Source organism: Petromyzon marinus, chromosome 60 (assembly GCF_048934315.1).
Source record: "Petromyzon marinus isolate PM22_M1 ecotype Great Lakes invasive population chromosome 60, UKy_Petmar_22M1.pri1.0, whole genome shotgun sequence".
In the NCBI taxonomy this organism is placed as follows: domain Eukaryota; kingdom Metazoa; phylum Chordata; class Hyperoartia; order Petromyzontiformes; family Petromyzontidae; genus Petromyzon; species Petromyzon marinus.
Window position 1 is genome coordinate 4,851,316 of NC_133726.1, and position 18,218 is coordinate 4,869,533.

The following is an 18,218-nucleotide window of genomic DNA, read 5'->3' on the forward strand; positions in this document are numbered from 1 at the left end:
GCCTTCAGCCGGTGGTGGAGATTCCACATTGCCATGGCAGGGGGACAGTCGATCCAGAGAACGGCTGCTCTAGACGTCGCACAAAGCGGCACTCGTTTTATTATTATTTTGAACCCTGAGCTCGTGGAGGACATTCGACGGTGCTATGGCAAGGGACCAACTTACGAAAGTGCTGATGACGTATCACCAAAGTGGCGGTGCTCATTTTATCGGCCCTGGATCGATGATGATGATCGTGGTGGTTGTGGTTGGACACATTCCCATCAGTGAGCTCTTCTGGCAAAGCAAGGCTGCGTTGGCTGGGTCATGTAGCCCGCGTGCCCAGCAACCGCATGCCCAAGTAGCATCTGTTTGGCCGCATAGAGGGGCTAAACAGACACGACATGGGGGTGGAGAAGAGATGGGCTGATGCGGTACGGGAGGATGTGGAGCTGAGTGGACTTGCCGATGACTGGTACCAGCGGTGTCAAGATCGGCCTCTGTGGAGGAGGCTCGCGAAGGACGCTGCTGCTACTGGGCAGTTGGAGGCAGTCGCCCTCCAACAACAACGGGGGGCAGAGGAGCAACGCTCACAATAACGACCGGGGCGCCGGGCGGCATAAAATACAGCGAGTTGGCACAGTAGGGCGCACAGGTGGTGCATCTACCAGTAGTCATCTCAGTCAGCCAACCCATGGCACCTGCTGGGTCTTTCCCGTGACCTCCTGCCGTCAGCGAGGCCTTCGATACTTCACGTGGCCTCAAAGTGCACCTGGCCTGGCACAGGCACCGTGGTGACGCCACCGTCGGCTGTTGGTGGTTGTAGGGGTGGTGGTGGTGGTGGTGATCACGGACTAAGTCGACCCGCGACCCGGATTTGAACTCACGCCCTTCGTATCGCGAGCCAAACGCCCTCCCCGCGGAGCCAAATAGCCGGGTGGTGAATCAACCCGAATCCGTGAATTGCACAATCAAAGCGAGTTCACCGGTGGCATGGTGATCGACACGACTATCTCGAGGCGCCTAATCTCGTTTCAGTGCCGCTCATAAATTAAACACGGGACAGCCCGTAAATCATCTGCAGCACGGGGGGGTGGGGAGGGTACAGCTGCGGGGGTTGGTGGATCACGCAGATATGTTGTTGTGAAACTCCCCCCTCCCTTCCGTGTGGGTGGGAGTCGACTGTGTGTGGGCTAATCTCAACGAAGCTTTTATTAGTGTGTACCAGGTAAGGCCCACTGAGCAATATAGATCTTTCTCAGAAGCGACTTGAGCTGTCCAAAATTATGTCGGGGCGAGAGAAAGACACGCAAACTACAAATATACAGCAGCAGCAGGCGTCGGTGTCGGGATCTAACCCACGGCCTCCTGTATACCTGGCGAGGTAGTTAACATCTCACCACGGGGAGAGAGAGAGAGAGACACGCAAACTCCAAATATACAGCAGGCGTCGGTGTCGGGATTTAACCCACGGCCTCCTGTATACCTGGCGAGGTAGTTAACATCTCACCACGGGGAGAGAGAGAGAGAGAGACACGCAAACTCCAAATATACAGCAGGCATTCATGTTCTTTGGGTCTGTCGGTAAAGTCACGTGGATAGGTTCAAATTAATCAGATTTAGCCGCCTCTACGGGGAGGGTTTCCACTTAAGAAAAAATAACCCATTTTTGTTCCTCCTGATGACGATCGCTTGTGTTGTGATCGAAACGTCGTAGTTTTTTTTATTTCATTTCATTTTTATTAATTTTCATCACGGTCGAGGGGGTGGTACGGGAGAGAGGAGGGGGGGGTGGTGTGAGGGGCGGGGTGACTTGGCCCGATGGGGCTTAGCAATAGAGTCTGGGTTCTTAGTAAAAGCAGCAGGTTCACGCAAGGCTTTAAAAGAGCTCAGCCAATCATCCAAGGGTCACGGAAATAAGCCGGTTCAAATCACGGTCAGCCATCGATTGTCATCGGGATTATCATGATTCAAATTCCTTAATCTTTGGCATCAATCTATTATTCTTATGATTATGATCATCATCATTATGCCAGTCATCGTGATCTGTTAAAAAAATAATCACCGTCCCATTGTGTATGTACGTTGAACTTCTTTGGCACCGTATGTAGCCAACCGTGCTAATCATCATGATCCCAATCATCATCTTCATGCCAGTAATCATCACGATCTCAGTCGTCATCATCATCATAATTGCTGTCGTCTTCATCATCATCCTTCTAGGGTTTCATGATGATGCAGAACGGGGGAGAACATGCAGACAATGCTTACATCATTATCAGAGCGTGTCTGTTTGCATTTTCCCCACGAGTATCGAGTGCGGTTAAGGCAAACTTGATTAATTGGTGTTTGAACATACTCAAAGCCAGCTGCTTTGTTGCCAGAAAGGGTAAAGCCCGTTCTTGTATTTTGATACTGGCAAGGGGGAGGTCACGTGATGTGGCTGCTGGACCCCGAGTTCTCAGTGTCCTGATAGTGGCATTGTCTTTGTGCTGGTCGCCTTGTGGCGTCGTCCTCTGGTCTCGCGCTGTTAGTGAGACGAGGCTCTAAAGAAAGCCGTCTCTGGTGTGGACCAATCAGTTTCAAGGACAAAGCGTCATCATATACTACCAGGGCATGGATTGTTTTTGTCTGCATGTTGACCACAAGTATATGTGGCTAATGCAGACAGGATTCCTTGCAAAATGTTTGTGTTTGGTGTTTTAACATCTTAATGCACCTGTTTTATTTCCAGAAAGGGTACAACCTATTCTTATAGTTTCATAAGAATTATGTGGGTTTATCCCATAGATAAATCAATAAACTCCAATACCAAAAATTGATTGTAAAATCACTGCATTAAGATCACACGCAAGCAGTAGCATCGCCTCCCTACCTCATGGTGAGATGCATAGACTCACACAGAGATCCATAGACTCACTCAGAGAACCATAGACTCACACAGATCCATAGACTCACACACAGACCCATTGACTCACACAGAAGCCCATAGATTCGCACAAAGACCCATAGACTCACACAGAGACCCATTGCCTCACACAGAGACCCATAACCTCACACAGAGACCCATAGACTCACACAGAGACCCATAACCTCACACAGAGACCCATAGACTCACCCAGAGACCCATAGACTTACATAGAGACCCATAGACTCACACAGAGACCCATGGACTCAAACAGAGACCCATTGCCTCACACAGAGACCCATAGACTTACATAGAGACCAATTGCCTCGCACAGAGACCCATAAACTCACACAGAGACCCATAGACTTACAGAGATCCATAGACTTACAGAGACCCATAGACTCACACAAAGACCCATAGACTCACACAGAGACCCCTAGACTCACACAAAGACCCACATACCCACACAGAGACCCATAGACTCACACAGAGACCGATAAACTCACACAGAAACCCATATACTCGTACAGAGACCCATAGACTTACATAGAGACCCATAGACTCACACAGAGACCCATAGACTCACACAGAGACCGATAGACTCACACAAAGACACATAGACTCATAGTGACCCACAGACTCACACAGAGACCCAAAGACTCACACAGAGGCCCACAGACTCACACAGAGACCCGTAGACTCACACAGCGACCCATAGACTCACACAGAGACCGATAGACTCACACAGAGACCCATAGACTCGTACAGAGACCCAAAGACGTTTACAGAGACCCATGTGAGATCCACAATTGATTTCTGGGTCAGTAAAAAACAATGATGTGTTGTCAACCGTTCTCGACCCAACAGAGCCGATTAATACATCTGCCACGTAATGAACAACCGGCCAATGCATTGCTCCAGCTGCAGTAGCAGCAGCAGTAGCAAGCGTTTCGTGATTTTGGGGAACAATCAACATTTCCGTTGCTGCTGATGAGTCCTATCAATAACGAAACCAGTCCCTCAGTTGTCTGTCTCACTGCCGCTGCTGTTGCTGCTGCTGATGAGTCCTGACAATAACGGACGCCGGCCACCGTTGTCTCTGTCCCACTGCTGTTGCTGCTGATGAGTCCTGACACTTGCGAAACCAGTCCCTCAGTTGTCACTATCTCACTGCTGATGCTGCTGATGAGTCCTAACAATGACGAAACCGGTCCTATAGTTATCTCTGTCCCAATGCTGCTGCTGTTATCAGTCGGTCGATGACACACTGACTCGAATTGGTCGTCTTAGACGAGAGGACCCCAGCGAGTGCATACTGCTGATGCTTTGTGTAGAACGCCCAACGGCTGAGTGGCGTTTCTATTCAAAGTTTTGACTGCCGGTTTTGCAGATAAGCAACAGCAACGTTGACTGCTGCTGCTGCTGTTGCTGTTCTAAGAGCATCCGAGTTCCGTCTCGAACGATGAGAATGCAGAATTCATAGTCGTGAGCCTCGCAGATGAACTGAGGTGGGCTCGCTGATGAGCTGTGCGTTGTTGAAGCCGGGGTAGCGTGGTGGTAGTGGTGGTGGACTCCCTGAAAAGCTGTGTTTTATGGAAGCTGGGCTGTGTGGTGGTGGTGGTGGTTGTAGCAGTAGCAGACTCGCTGATGAGCTGTGTGTTGTGGAAGCGAGGAGGCATTGTGGTGGTGGCTGTGAACTCGCTGATGAGCTGTGTGTTGTGGAAGCCAGGCAGCGTGCTGGTGGAGGTGGGAGTGAACTCGCTGATGAGTAGGCGTTTGCTCTGCACGCTGCTTGAACCCCTCTAAGCGGCGGGCGCTGAGTTAATGCTGACTCTGTTAACGGTTTGTTCTGCTCGATTCCCAACCCGTAACGTTGATCATGGATGGCGACGACGACGATGATGATGATGGTGACGACGATGACGATGATGACGACGACGACGATGACGACGACGAGGATGATGACCACAACGATGATGATCATGATGATGACGACGATGATGACGACGACGATGACGACGACAATGACGATGATGACCGAATCGACAGCCGGGTAAGGCATGTCTCCCGCTGCCGTCTTTGTCTCCCCCAGCTCGTGGCACCGCTCACCATGTCCCTGAATGCCACCACGTTGGCCTCGACGCTCGCCAATGGCACGAGCACGCAAGACATCCTCATCCAGAGTGAGCGACTCGCAACTGCTCCACCACTCGCAGCTGTGACCAACTGCACGTGACACGGCTTTGACCAACTGCACGTGACACGGCTTTGACCAACTCCACGTGACACGGCTTTGACCAACTCCACGTGACACGGCTTTGACCAACTCCACGTGACATGGCTTTGACCAACTGCACGTGACACGGCTTTGACCAACTCCACGTGACACGGCAATGACCAACTCCACGTGACACGGCTTTGACCAACTCCACGTGACACGGCTTTGACCAACTGCACGTGACACGGCTTTGACCAACTCCACGTGGCACGGCTTTGACCACCTGCACGTGACACGGCTTTGACCAACTCCAAGTGACACGGCTTTGACCAACTCCACGTGGCACGGCTTTGACCACCTGCACGTGACACGGCTTTGACCAACTCCACGTAACACGGCTTTGACCAACTGCACGTGACATGGCTTTGACCAACTGCACGTGACACGGCTATGACCAACTCCACGTGACACGGCTTTGACCAACTTCACGTGACACGGCTTTGACCAACTCCACGTGACACGGCTATGACCAACTCCACGTGACACGGCTTTGACCAACTTCACGTGACACGGCTTTGACCAACTCCACGTGACACGGCTATGACCAACTCCACGTGACACGGCAGCCCCCTACCCTGGTGCCACCATTGCGTGCTGAGGATCTCGTGGGCAGGTGGAGGGCAGTCCTCCTCCAGTAGCTGTTGGCTAAGGGATAAGTTGGTGGGTGGTTTGAGTGTGTGGAGGGGGGGGGTGGATGAGTGTGTGGGGGGATGGACGAGTGTGTGGGGCGGTGGATGAGTGTGTGGGTTGGTGGGTGGAAGAGTGTGCGGGTGGGTGGATAAGTGTGTGAGTGAGTGGGTGGATGAGTGTTCGAGTGGGTGGATGAGTGTGTGGGTTGGTGGGTGGAAGAGTGTGCGGGTGGGTGGATTAGTGTGTGGGCGGGTGGATGAGTGTGTGGGTGGGTGGATAAGCGTGTGAGTGAGTGGGTGGATGAGTGTTCGAGTGGGTGAATGAGTGTGTGGGCGGGTGGATGAGTGGGTGGGTGGATAAGTGTGTGGGTGAGTGGGTGGATGAGTGTTCGAGTGGGTGAATGAGTGTGTGGGCGGGTGGATGAGTGGGTGGATAAGTGTGTGAGTGAGTGGGTGGATGAGTGTGCGAGTGGGTGGATGAGTGTGTGGGTTGTTGGATGAGTGCGTGGGTGACTGGATGAGTGTGTAGGTGGGTGGATGGATACGTGCGGATGTGGAGCTGAGTAGACTTGCCGATGACTGGTACCAGCAGTGTTAAGACTGGCCTCTGTGGAGAAGGCTCGTGAGGGACGCTACTGGGCAGTCGGATGTAGTCCCTCCTCCAGCAATCACCGAAGGGCAGAGGAGCGACGCTCACAACAATCACGGGCCGAGTGCCGGGGTGGTTAAAACGCAGCGAGTTGCCACAGTAGGGGGCACAGGTGGTGCATCTGCCAGTCGTCGCAGCCGTTCGACCCCACGGCACCTGCTGGGTCTGTCCCGTGACCTCCTGGCAGCGGGTGTTTGACACTTCACGTGACGACCTTGAACTACACCTGGCCTGGCACAAGCGGCGAGGAGCGACTCGGTTGCCAGTGGTGTCGCCGTTCAGGTTGCGTTCTACTGAGAGTTGGTGAATTGCGGGTCTGAATAAAGTCACTCGCTCAGCCACTCAGTCACCCACCCACTCGTCCACTCAATCAGCCGTTTATTCAGCCAATCACTCACCGATTCGGCCACTCACACAGCCACTCATTCAGACACTAACCCACTCAGCCACCTACTCGCCCGACTCACTCACCCGACTCACTCACCTGCTCACTCTGCCACTCACTCATCTACCCACCCGAGTACTCACTCACCGACTCACCTACTCACACCCACCCCTCACCGACTCACTCAAACACTCTCCCACCGACTCACCTAATCACCAACCCCTCACGGACTCACTCAAACACTCTCCCACCCACTCACCTACTCACACCCACCCCTCACCGACTCACTTAACCACTCTCCCACCCACTCACCTACTCACCCACCCCTCACCGACTCACTCAAACACTCTCCCATCCACTCACCTACTTCCCACTCCTCACCGACTCACTCAAACACTCTCCCACTCACCTACTCACCCACCCCTCACCGACTCACTCAAACACTCTCCCATCCACTCACCTACTCACACACCCCTCACCGACTCACTCAAACACTCTCCCATCCACTCACCTACTTCCCACTCCTCACCGACTCACTCAAACACCCTCCCACCCACTCACCTACTCACACACCCCTCACCGACTCACTCAAACACTCTTCCATCCACTCACCTACTCACACACCCCTCACCGACTCACTCAACCACTCTCCCACCCACTCACCTACTCACACCCACCCCTCACCGACTCACTCAAACACTCTCCCATCCACTCACCTACTCACCCACCCCTCACCGACTCACTCAAACACTCTCCCACCCACTCACCTACTCACACACCCCTCACCGACTCACTCAACCACTCTCCCATCCACTCACCTACTCACACACCCCTCACCGACTCACTCAAACACGCTCCCACTCACCTACTCACCCACCCCTCACCGACTCACTCAAAAACTCTCCCATCCACTCACCTACTCACACACCCCTCACCGACTCACTCAAACACACTCCCACCCACTCACCTTCTCACCCACTTCCCACTCCTCACCGACTCACTCAACCACTCTCCCACTCACCTACTCACCCACTCCTCACCGACTCACTCAACCAGTCTCCCACCCACTCACCTTCTCACCCACTTCCCACCCCTCACCGACGCACTCAAACACTCTCCCACCCACTCACCTTCTCACCCACTTCCCACTCCTCACCGACTCACTCAACCACTATCCCACTCACCTACTCACCCACTCCTCACCGACTCACTCACCCACTCCCCACCCACTCATCTACCTTTTCGACCTTCACAACCTCAGCTCTTTGTTTGCACAAGAAGGGCTAAATGGGTCCCGGGAATTTTTATTCTATTCATTGGGGGGTGGGTTGGGGGGACGGGGGGGGGGGGAAGGGCATGGGGATGGGGGGGCTGCTGGTCATTGATTGGCTGTGCAAACAACGTGGGCGAATCACGACTCGGCGTTGGCAGATGTCCTCAATCAGCGGGCTTGCATTTAATATCCTTAGTGCCTTATCTAATCGAAGCCGTCTTTAATAAAGGGAAACGCACGGACAAATACGGCGTGGTCGCACGAGCCCCCGCCGCTGAGGATCTGGGTTCAAGTCCAGGTCTCAGCCGCCAGGGATTGAACCCCGGCAGGGTTCTTTCGTGCGGTGAGTTGGTGGTCTCAGCGCAGTCACCCGTGACTTGGCAGAGCAACCTAGAGACTCGCATAGAGACCCGTAGACCCACATAAAGACCCGTAGACTCACATAGAGACCCATAGACTCACATAGAGACCCATAGACTCACATAGAGACCCATAGACTCACATAGAGACTCATAGACTCACATAGAGACCCATAGACTCACATCGAGACTCATAGACTCACATAGAGACCCGTAGACTCACATAGAGACCCGTATACACACATAACGGCACATAGACTCACATAGAGTCGCATAGACTCACACAGAGACCCATAGACTCACATAGAGACTCATAGACTCACATAGAGACCCGTAGACTCACATAGAGACCCGTATACACACATAGAGACCCGTAGACTAACATAGAGACCCGTATACACGGATAAAGGCACATAAACTCACGTAGAGACCCATAGACTAACATAAAGACCCATAGATTCATATGGAGACCCATATGCACACATAGAGACCCATATACACACATAGAGACCCACGTAGAGACACATACACTCACATAGAGATTCATAGACTAACATTAAGACCCATAGACTCCCAAAGATGCCCATATACTCACACAGAGACTCATAGGCTCACATGGACTCAGTTATGATTTAACCGGCTTGTCAAGTGTAGTAAGTTGATGGTCTCAGCCCAGCCACCATTGACTTATATCGAGTCCCGTCAGAGACTTAGAGATCCACTTGAAAAAGAAGAAGCGATCTCAGAGGTAGCTCTGTGATATCCACTTCCACGGGCCCTTCTGTGTGTGTGGCCCAGTGTGTCACTTGAAGAAGAATAATAAGAAGCCATCTCAGAGGTTAGCTCTGTCATATGCACTTCCACGGGCCCTTCTGTGTGTGTGGACCAGTGTGTCACTTGAAGAAGAAGAAGAATAAGAAGAATCGACCTCAGATGTAGCTCTGTGATATCCACTTCCACAGGCCCTTCTGTGTGTGGGGACCAGTGCATAGCTTTATCTATTTAACCCGCGTCCTGCCGTGCACCGAGTTCCGTGTCAAGAAACTTGTTTTTCTTTGCTTTTGTGTTCGGGCTCTTTCTCTAAAATTCCAATCCATGGGCGTGCGGGCGGTGGAGCCGAGGTTTAGGGTCACGCGGTTCAAAGCTCCGTTGACGTCAGCCACGAAACATTCACACAAATATCACGACCGCCCCTCCCCTGCTCTTTGTTAAATAAGAAGGACCGCATTGGTTTAATGGAGGAATGAAAAAAAAACACATTCAATACTGCGTGTACGTTGAACTTCTTTCGGGCCGCACGTAGCCAACCATGCTGACCGGAGGTGCGAAGGGAGGACAGCGAGCTAAACACAGAGAGCAGTTGTAAACAAATGAGTTTGTCAAGCTCGATGATGATGATGATGATTTAAAAGTGCACAGCTCTCAGTGGCTTCCTAGTAACGGAAGGGAAGAGCGTTCCAGACGGCCGCGGAAGCAGCGCGTCTGAAAGCGCCGCGCGATTATGATGCGGTGACCGCCCGCCGCCTGCGTTCGATTGCCGAGCCGAGAGACGCTGCTGCTGCTACTGCTGCTGCTACTGCTGCTGCTACAACTACTGCTGCTACTGCTGCTGCTGCCGCTGCCGCTGCTGCTGCTACAACTACTGCTGCTCCTGCTACTACTGCTGCTCCTGCTGCTGCTGCTGCTACAACTACTGCTGCTCCTGCTACTACTGCTGCTCCTGCTGCTGCTGCTGATGCTACAACTACTGCTGCTCCTGCTACTACTGCTGCTCCTGCTGCTGCTGCTGATGCTACAACTACTGCTGCTCCTGCTACTACTGCTGCTCCTGCTGATGCTGCTGCTACAACTACTGCTGCTCCTGCTACTACTGCTGCTCCTGCTGCTCCTGCTGCTACTGCTGCTCCTGCTACTACTGCTGCTCCTGCTGCTGCTGCTGATGCTACAACTACTGCTGCTCCTGCTACTACTGCTGCTCCTGCTGCTGCTGCTGATGCTACAACTACTGCTGCTCCTGCTACTACTGCTGCTCCTGCTGCTGCTGCTGCTACAACTACTGCTGCTCCTGCTACTACTGCTGCTCCTGCTGCTCCTGCTGCTACTGCTGCTCCTGCTGCTGCTGCCGCTGCCGCTGCTGCTGCTACAACTACTGCTGCTCCTGCTACTGCTGCTGCTCCTGCTGCTGCTGCTGCTACAACTACTGCTGCTCCTGCTACTACTGCTGCTCCTGCTGCTGCTGCTGATGCTACAACTACTGCTGCTCCTGCTACTACTGCTGCTCCTGCTGCTGCTGCTGATGCTACAACTACTGCTGCTCCTGCTACTACTGCTGCTCCTGCTGCTGCTGCTGCTACAACTACTGCTGCTCCTGCTACTACTGCTGCTCCTGCTGCTGCTGCTGCTACAACTACTGCTGCTCCTGCTACTACTGCTGCTCCTGCTACTACTGCTGCTCCTGCTGCTGCTGCTACAACTACTGCTGCTACTACTGCTGCTGCTGCTACAACTACTGCTGCTGCTGCCGCTGCTGCTGCTGCCGCTGCTGCTGCTACGAAGATGAGCTGGGTTGGTGTGATGGTGGCTTATGGCTCCTTGATGAAACGTTTGGAGTATGATAGTGGGGGTAGTGGTGGTAGTGGTGGTAGTGGGGTGGGGGCGAGGGGGGGGGGCGGTGGGGCCATTTCGTCATCAGAATCATCATCAGCCATCATCTATCCACTGCTGGATTACGGGCACAACCGACGTCGTCCGTCACGCCATCTCCCCCACCCCCCCCCGAGCTCTGCAATCCCTGTGTCTGAACTATCCAATAACACGCGATTACTTATTAACTATTCAACGTTTTTTGTTCTTAGTTTTTTTTAAGCAGGTAGAGGTCCCACCGGTGCGATGTAGCTCTTTATTTTTTTCCAGAAGCGACCTGGTTATCACAAATGGCAGGGCAGCGAAGTGACGGCTCAGCATCACGTGTGGAAATGTAGAGCAGCCAAACACTCGAAATGCCTGACCTTGATTCTACATGTGGAAGGAAACACCGGAGGACCCGGATGAAAAAAAATCCACGCGACCACAGGGAGCTAGATGTGTGCAAACTCCAAATATACAGCAGCAGGCGTCAGGGTCGGGATCGAACCCACGACCTCCTGTACACCAGGCGAGGTAGTTAACATCTCCTAGCCACTGTGATGATGATGAGAGAGAGACACGCAGGCTCCAAATTTACAGCAGCAGGCATCAGGGTCGGGATTGACTCCACGACCTCCTGTGTACCGGGCGAGGTAGTCAACATCTCCTAGCCACCGTGATGATGAGAGAGAGAGACGCAAACTCATACATCAGTCGTCAGGGTCGGGATCGAACCCACGACCTCCTGCATACCAGGCGAGGTAGTCAACATCTCCTAGCCACCGTGATGATGAAAGAGAGAGAGAGAGACGCAAACTCCAAATATACAGCAGCAGCAGGCGTCAGGGTCGGGATCGAACCCACGACCTCCTGCATACCAGGCGAGGTAGTTAACATCTCCTAGCCACCGTGATGATGAGAGAGAGAGACGCAAACTCATATATCAGGCGTCAGGGTCGGGATCGAACCCACGACCTCCTGCATACCAGGCGAGGTAGTTGACATCTCCTAGCCACCGTGATGATGATGATGATGAGAGAGAGATATGCAAACTCCAAATATACAGCAGCAGGCGTCAGGGTCGAGATCGAACCCACGACCTCCTGCATACCAGGCGAGGTAGTTAACATCTCCTAGCCACCGTGATGATGAGAGAGAGAGACGCAAACTCATATATCAGTCGTCAGGGTCGGGATCGAACCCACGACCTCCTGCATACCAGGCGAGGTAGTTGACATCTCCTAGCCACCGTGATGATGATGATGAGAGAGAGAGAGACGCAAACTCCAAATAAACAGCAGCAGGCGTCAGGGTCGGGATCGAACCCACGACCACCTGCATACCAGGCGAGGTAGTCAACATCTCCTAGCCACCGTGATGATGATGAGAGAGAGACACGCAAACTCCAAATAAACAGCAGCAGGCGTCAGGGTCGGGATCGAACCCACGACCACCTGCATACCAGGCGAGGTAGTCAACATCTCCTAGCCACAGTGATGATGATGAGAGAGAGAGAGACGCAAACTCCAAATATACAGCAGCAGGCGTCAGGGTCGGGATCGAACCCACGACCTCCTGCACACCAGGCGAGGTAGTTAACATTTCGACAGCACCGCGTTATTCAATTCAGGATCGGAGCCAGAATATTTCTTTACACGGATATCCAACTCGCTTGAGTGGAGCGTTCCTGCGTGACTGACACAACAGATGAACGGCCACCTTTGCTCAAACAGCCTTGGGGTGATTTCTCATCTCTTCTTAATTGCCAATGTCCTGAGCGAGGGCGGGAATTCCGCGGAAATTCCACACTCCTGTGGAAGATGACCGTGGATTTCATCGGACCAATCACCATTGTTGACTTATTGATTTTGATGGGATGATGATGATGATGACGATGACGATTTTGATTACGTATTTTTCAGAATAAACCTCAAAACATTCTTCAATCACACTGTGGCCTTGAAAATAAAACGCGGATTCAGGGACGTCTCGGCCAATGGCCCTTCTTAACTGGCACTTGGAGAAGTTCAGCAGTGCTGATGGTGATAATGGTTGTGATGATGATGATGATAATGATGTTGCTAATAATGATTGGACAATGCGACGTGATGGTGCTGATGATGAATTGATGACGATGATGTTGATAATGATATTAATGATGTTGCTTTTTATGATGACGATGTGAATGATGATAATGATGTTGATGATATTGATGATGATGATAATGATGATAATATTCATTATATTTCTATTGATGATGATGACGATGCTGATGATGATATTGATGTGATGCAGGTGCGGGAGCCATCACGGCAGCAATAGTATTCGGCATCATCGTCATCCTCGCCATCATCCTCGCCCTCGTCGTGAAGTTCCACAAGTAGGAGATTTACACACACAGACACACACACACATAGACACATATGCACACAGACACACAGATACACACAAACACACTGATACACACAGACACACAGACAGACACACAGATACACACAGACAGACACAGAGACACCCACACAGACATACACACAGATACACACAGACAGACAGAGAAAAACAGACATCCACACAGAAGCACACACAGATACACACAGACAGACACGCAGACAGACACACACACAGACACACAGACACACACAGACACACACAGACACACACACACATATAAAGGTCCCCTGTATAGCCTTCAACAGGCTGTTGGGGCAAGTGCTGTTAGCAAGTAGCACCTATGCATGCCAGAACGGCACACGATGGGGTGGGTGGCCAACACCACTCCCGGCCGTCTTTGTCTTCCCAGTGAGCATAATATATAGTGGATATTGTTTCTATATAGTGGGTTTTGTTTTTATATATAGTGGGTGTTATTTTCGCAAACACTTGATTGACTTCCTTGCATCAATCCTCCACAGTCACTCTGCTCACCGGCGGCGGTCCATCGCCTCCGTATCTATCTTCTATCGCTTCAACCACCGTGACTTATTCTACGTGAACTTAATTCCACCCACGGATGAACAGCCAAAAAAACAAAACCGCCAACGTTGTAAAAACTTTGTAAAATATAAAAAAAACAATCAAAATTGAAAAACACGGGTCAACGGTGAAGTGCACCTTGTAGCCCATAATTGTTTTGTATGAAACATTTTGAATGAATTTATTTGTCAACACGGATAATCAGCAAAGCGAAACGTGTCGCCAATAAAAAAAAAATTCTCGTAAAAAAGTAAATATGAGAAAATCTAAATAATGATTAACACATCATAAAACATACAAAAAACAGATCAACAGCAAAGCGAAACTTGTCACCTATATATAAAAAAAAAACATTCTTTCCAAACACGTAAAATTAAAAGCCAAGGATCAACAGCAGAGCAAAACCTCGCCACATCTTTACAATAAACCCAGCCCCCCACCACCACCACGAACGTCCGCGCACGCGCGACTCGCTCCGAGCAGCCCGTCCTGTCGCCCCCCCAAAACCCGGCAGGCCGTCCCACGGCGCCTTGATGACCACGACGAGCCAATCGTCGCGGCACACCCGCAGCACCACCCACGCGCAGCACCGCGTCAACGGCGGGCCCTACCCCGCCTCCTCCGCCGCCTCCGCGTCATCGCGACGTCACAACGGCGGCGCCGCCCCCGCCTCCACCGCCTCCGCCGCCGCCGCGTCATCGCGACGTCACAACGGCGCCGCCCCCGCCTCCTCCACCGCCTCCGCCGCCGCCGCCGCCGCGTCATCGCGACGTCACAACGGCGCCGCCCCCTCCCGCGAGGGCCCGGCGGGGCCGCGCTACATCACCCCGTACGGCGCGCCGCACCGCAACGGCTCGCTGGCGCGGCCGGGCGGGCTGCTCGACGGCGTCGTCGTCACGCAGCGCTCGCACGCCGGCAACTGGGAGCCCGGGCGGTGGCACGGGACCTCGGCGGCGGCGGCGGCGGCGGCGGCGGCCGGAGGCGCGGCGGTCGGCATGGACGACCTGCCCACCATCTCGCGCTTCGACGAGCCGGCGACGGGCTTGCCGCGGGCGGGGCACGACGGCGCTTCGTGGGACCGCAGCGGCTCGTCGCTGTCCACCATCGGCGGGGCGTCGCTCGAGATGTCGACCATCAACAGCATCAAGGACCTCATCCCGCCGGATTACCCCATGGACTGAGGTGGCGCGCGGGCCAAGGGTTGCGGAGGGGGGTGGGGGGAGGGAAAAGGCCGCGGGGAGGAGAAACGGGGGAGCGGCGGCTTAGCCATAGTCGCGGGAGACGCCGAGTGCAAATTCCACGTGCCTATGGTGGGGGGGCGGGGGGTGGTTGGCGATGGAGTTGGTGACCTGCTGTGGACTCGCTATTGACGTTTCCTGCAAAAGTTAGGAACTTTCTTTTTTCTTTTTTTGCATCGACCACGAAGGACGCATTTTGACGGTGATGATGACGGTGATGATGATGATGATGATCGCCAGTGATTGATGATGATTTACAGCGCCACCGCGCACCCAAACGTGAGTGTCTATGGGCACTCATGAAGCGTGGGTGAACGTTGCCCTGGGCTGTGACTCCCCCCCCCCCCCCCCACCACCAGACTACACCCCCGGGTCCCCGTGGGCAAGACGTTGAAACCTCTCAGAACCCCGCGAGCAAGATTGAAGCCACGACCGCCAGCAGCGGGTTCCTTCAAGGCGATTGCAGCGAGGGGTTGACGGGTCGCGTGGAGATCGGGCGCTCGAAACTTCCCGGCGAGTTAGAGCGGCGCCGGTCGAGCGGTCCTTGCGACCGGGTTTTTGAGGCCCTCCGTGTACGTACTGCATGCACCGCATGCCCTTTGAACTTATTTCAGGCCGCGCGTAGCCAACGGTGCTGATCGGAGGTGCGTTGGGGCGAGGATAACAAGCTGAACACAGCAGTTCGAAAAGAAATGAGTTTGTCACCTCCGGAACGCACGCTGGGTGTTTGGTCCGGGGCATTCCGCCTTGCTTCCGGCATTGATTGAGAGCAAATTCTGCGGTTATGGATTTAAAACACCGAAGGCAAAATCAATGTCACCGCGGCCACCACCGCCACCACCGCCGCCACTGCCACCAACGCCAATGCCAACACCGCAACCGCCGTCCTTGCCAACCGCCTCCACGCTGCCCCGTCGTGCGCCGTCTCTCCTGCCGCTCCAAGGGCCACTGCGTCCGGTCGCACCATAATCGCCGCTCTTTACGTTTCTCCACCTTGATATGTGCAGACGACCTACCCACCTACCTACACACCTAACTACACACCTAACTACCTACCCACCTACCTACCTACCCACCTACCTACCTACCCACCTACCTACCCACCTAACTACCTACCCACCTACCTACCTACCCACCTACCCACCTACCTACCTACCCACCTACCTACCTAACTACCTACCCACCTACCTATCCACCTACTTACCTACCCACCTATCTACCTACCTACCCACCTAACTACCTACCCACCTACCTACCTACCCACCTACCTACCCACCTACCTACCTAACTACCTACCCACCTACCTACCTATCCACCTATTTACCTACCCACCTATCTACCTACCTACCCACCTAACTACCTACCCATCTACCTACCTACCCACCTACCTACCCACCTACCTACCTACCCACCTACATACCTACCCACCTACCCACCTACCCACCTACCCACCTACCTACCCACCTACCCACCTACCTACCCACCTACATACCTACCCACCTACCTACCCACCTACTTACCTACCCACCTACCCACCTACCCACCTACCTACCCACCTACCCACCTACCTACCCACCTAACTACCTACCCACCTACCTACCTATCCACCTACTTACGTACCCAGCTACCTACCCACCTACCCACCTACATACCTACCCACCTACCTACCCACCTACCCACCTACCTACCCACCTACCTACCTACCCACCTACATAACTACCCACCTACCTACCCACCTACCTACCCACCCACCTACATACCTACCCACCTACATACTTACCTACCTACCCACCCACCGCCCGGATCTGCAGTCCCTACAGCGGCAGAGTCATCGGGCCCCGACACTCCTGGCTCCCCTGTCCCCACCGAAGGAACCGCGGTGCACTTAGGGACCATTGGTTTGCAAGGTCTGTTCATGTTTTTGCTTCAGGGTTTCACGGCCACCAGATGCTCAACCTTCTCCTGTAAGCCTGGCTTGGGATATGCGGAGACACATTTCTGGCGGAGTTACCCAGCTGTATTTATATTATTTTTGCGTACATAAAACAGCTTCAATTCAAGAGCGGACTGGCACAGCACGAATACAACAACAACAACAACACAGGGACGCCTTTTGTTAATTTATATCAGTTTCATTTTTTATCGTGTGGCGCTCACTGCCGCAACGTGAAACTTGAAGATTCTCGCAGTCGCAGTTTGTGATTGAGGTCGGTGACCCCCCGCCGGTGCTCGGGATGAACACCGCAGGGAAGGTGTGAGCAGGACAGCAGGAGAAGTGAGCAGGACAGCAAGAGAAGTGAGCAGGAGAGCAGAAGAAGTGAGCAGAAGTGAGCAGGACAGCAAGAGAAGTGAGCAGGACAGCAGGAGAAGTGAGCAGAAGTGAGCAGGACAGCAAGAGAAGTGAGCAGGACAGCAGGAGAAGTGAGCAGGACAGCAAGAGAAGTGAGCAGGACAGCAGGAGAAGTGAGTAGAAGTGAGCAGGACAGCAGGAGAAGTGAGCAGGAAAGCAAGAGAAGTGAGCAGGACAGCAAGAGAAGTGAGCAGGACAGCAAGAGAAGTGAGCAGAAGTGAGCAGGACAGCAGGAGAAGTGAGCAAGACAGCAGGAGAAGTGAGCAGAAGTGAGCAGGACAGCAAGAGAAGTGAGCAGGACAGCAAGAGAAGTGAGCAGAAGTGAGCAGGACAGCAAGAGAAGTGAGCAGGACAGCAGGAGAAGTGAGTAGAAGTGAGCAGGACAGCAGGAGAAGTGAGCAGGACAGCAAGAGAAGTGAGCAGGACAGCAAGAGAAGTGAGCAGAAGTGAGCAGGACAGCAGGATAAGTGAGCAGGACAGCAGGAGAAGTGAGCAGAAGTGAGCAGGACAGCAAGAGAAGTGAGCAGGACAGCAAGAGAAGTGAGCAGAAGTGAGCAGGACAGCAAGAGAAG

At 53.3% G+C, this 18,218-nt stretch overlaps 1 protein-coding gene across 2 annotated transcripts in view; it reads left to right on the forward strand.

Annotated features, from left to right (window-relative positions):
- Nucleotides 1–15,246, forward strand: part of LOC116955517 (uncharacterized) — a 31,261-nt gene extending 16,015 nt beyond the window's left edge. The window contains exons 2-4 of one of the 2 annotated variants that reach the window (XM_076053282.1): nucleotides 4,980–5,070; nucleotides 13,381–13,465; nucleotides 14,573–15,246. In XM_076053282.1, the coding sequence (XP_075909397.1) occupies nucleotides 4,998–5,070; nucleotides 13,381–13,465; nucleotides 14,573–15,239 (825 nt within the window). In that variant the 5' untranslated portion in view covers nucleotides 4,980–4,997 and the 3' untranslated portion in view covers nucleotides 15,240–15,246. Of the gene's footprint in view, nucleotides 1–4,398; nucleotides 5,071–13,380; nucleotides 13,466–14,572 lie in introns of those variants that run through there. The other variant, XM_076053281.1, reaches the window with a different exon arrangement.
- The last annotated feature ends 2,972 nt before the right edge of the window (nucleotides 15,247–18,218 follow it).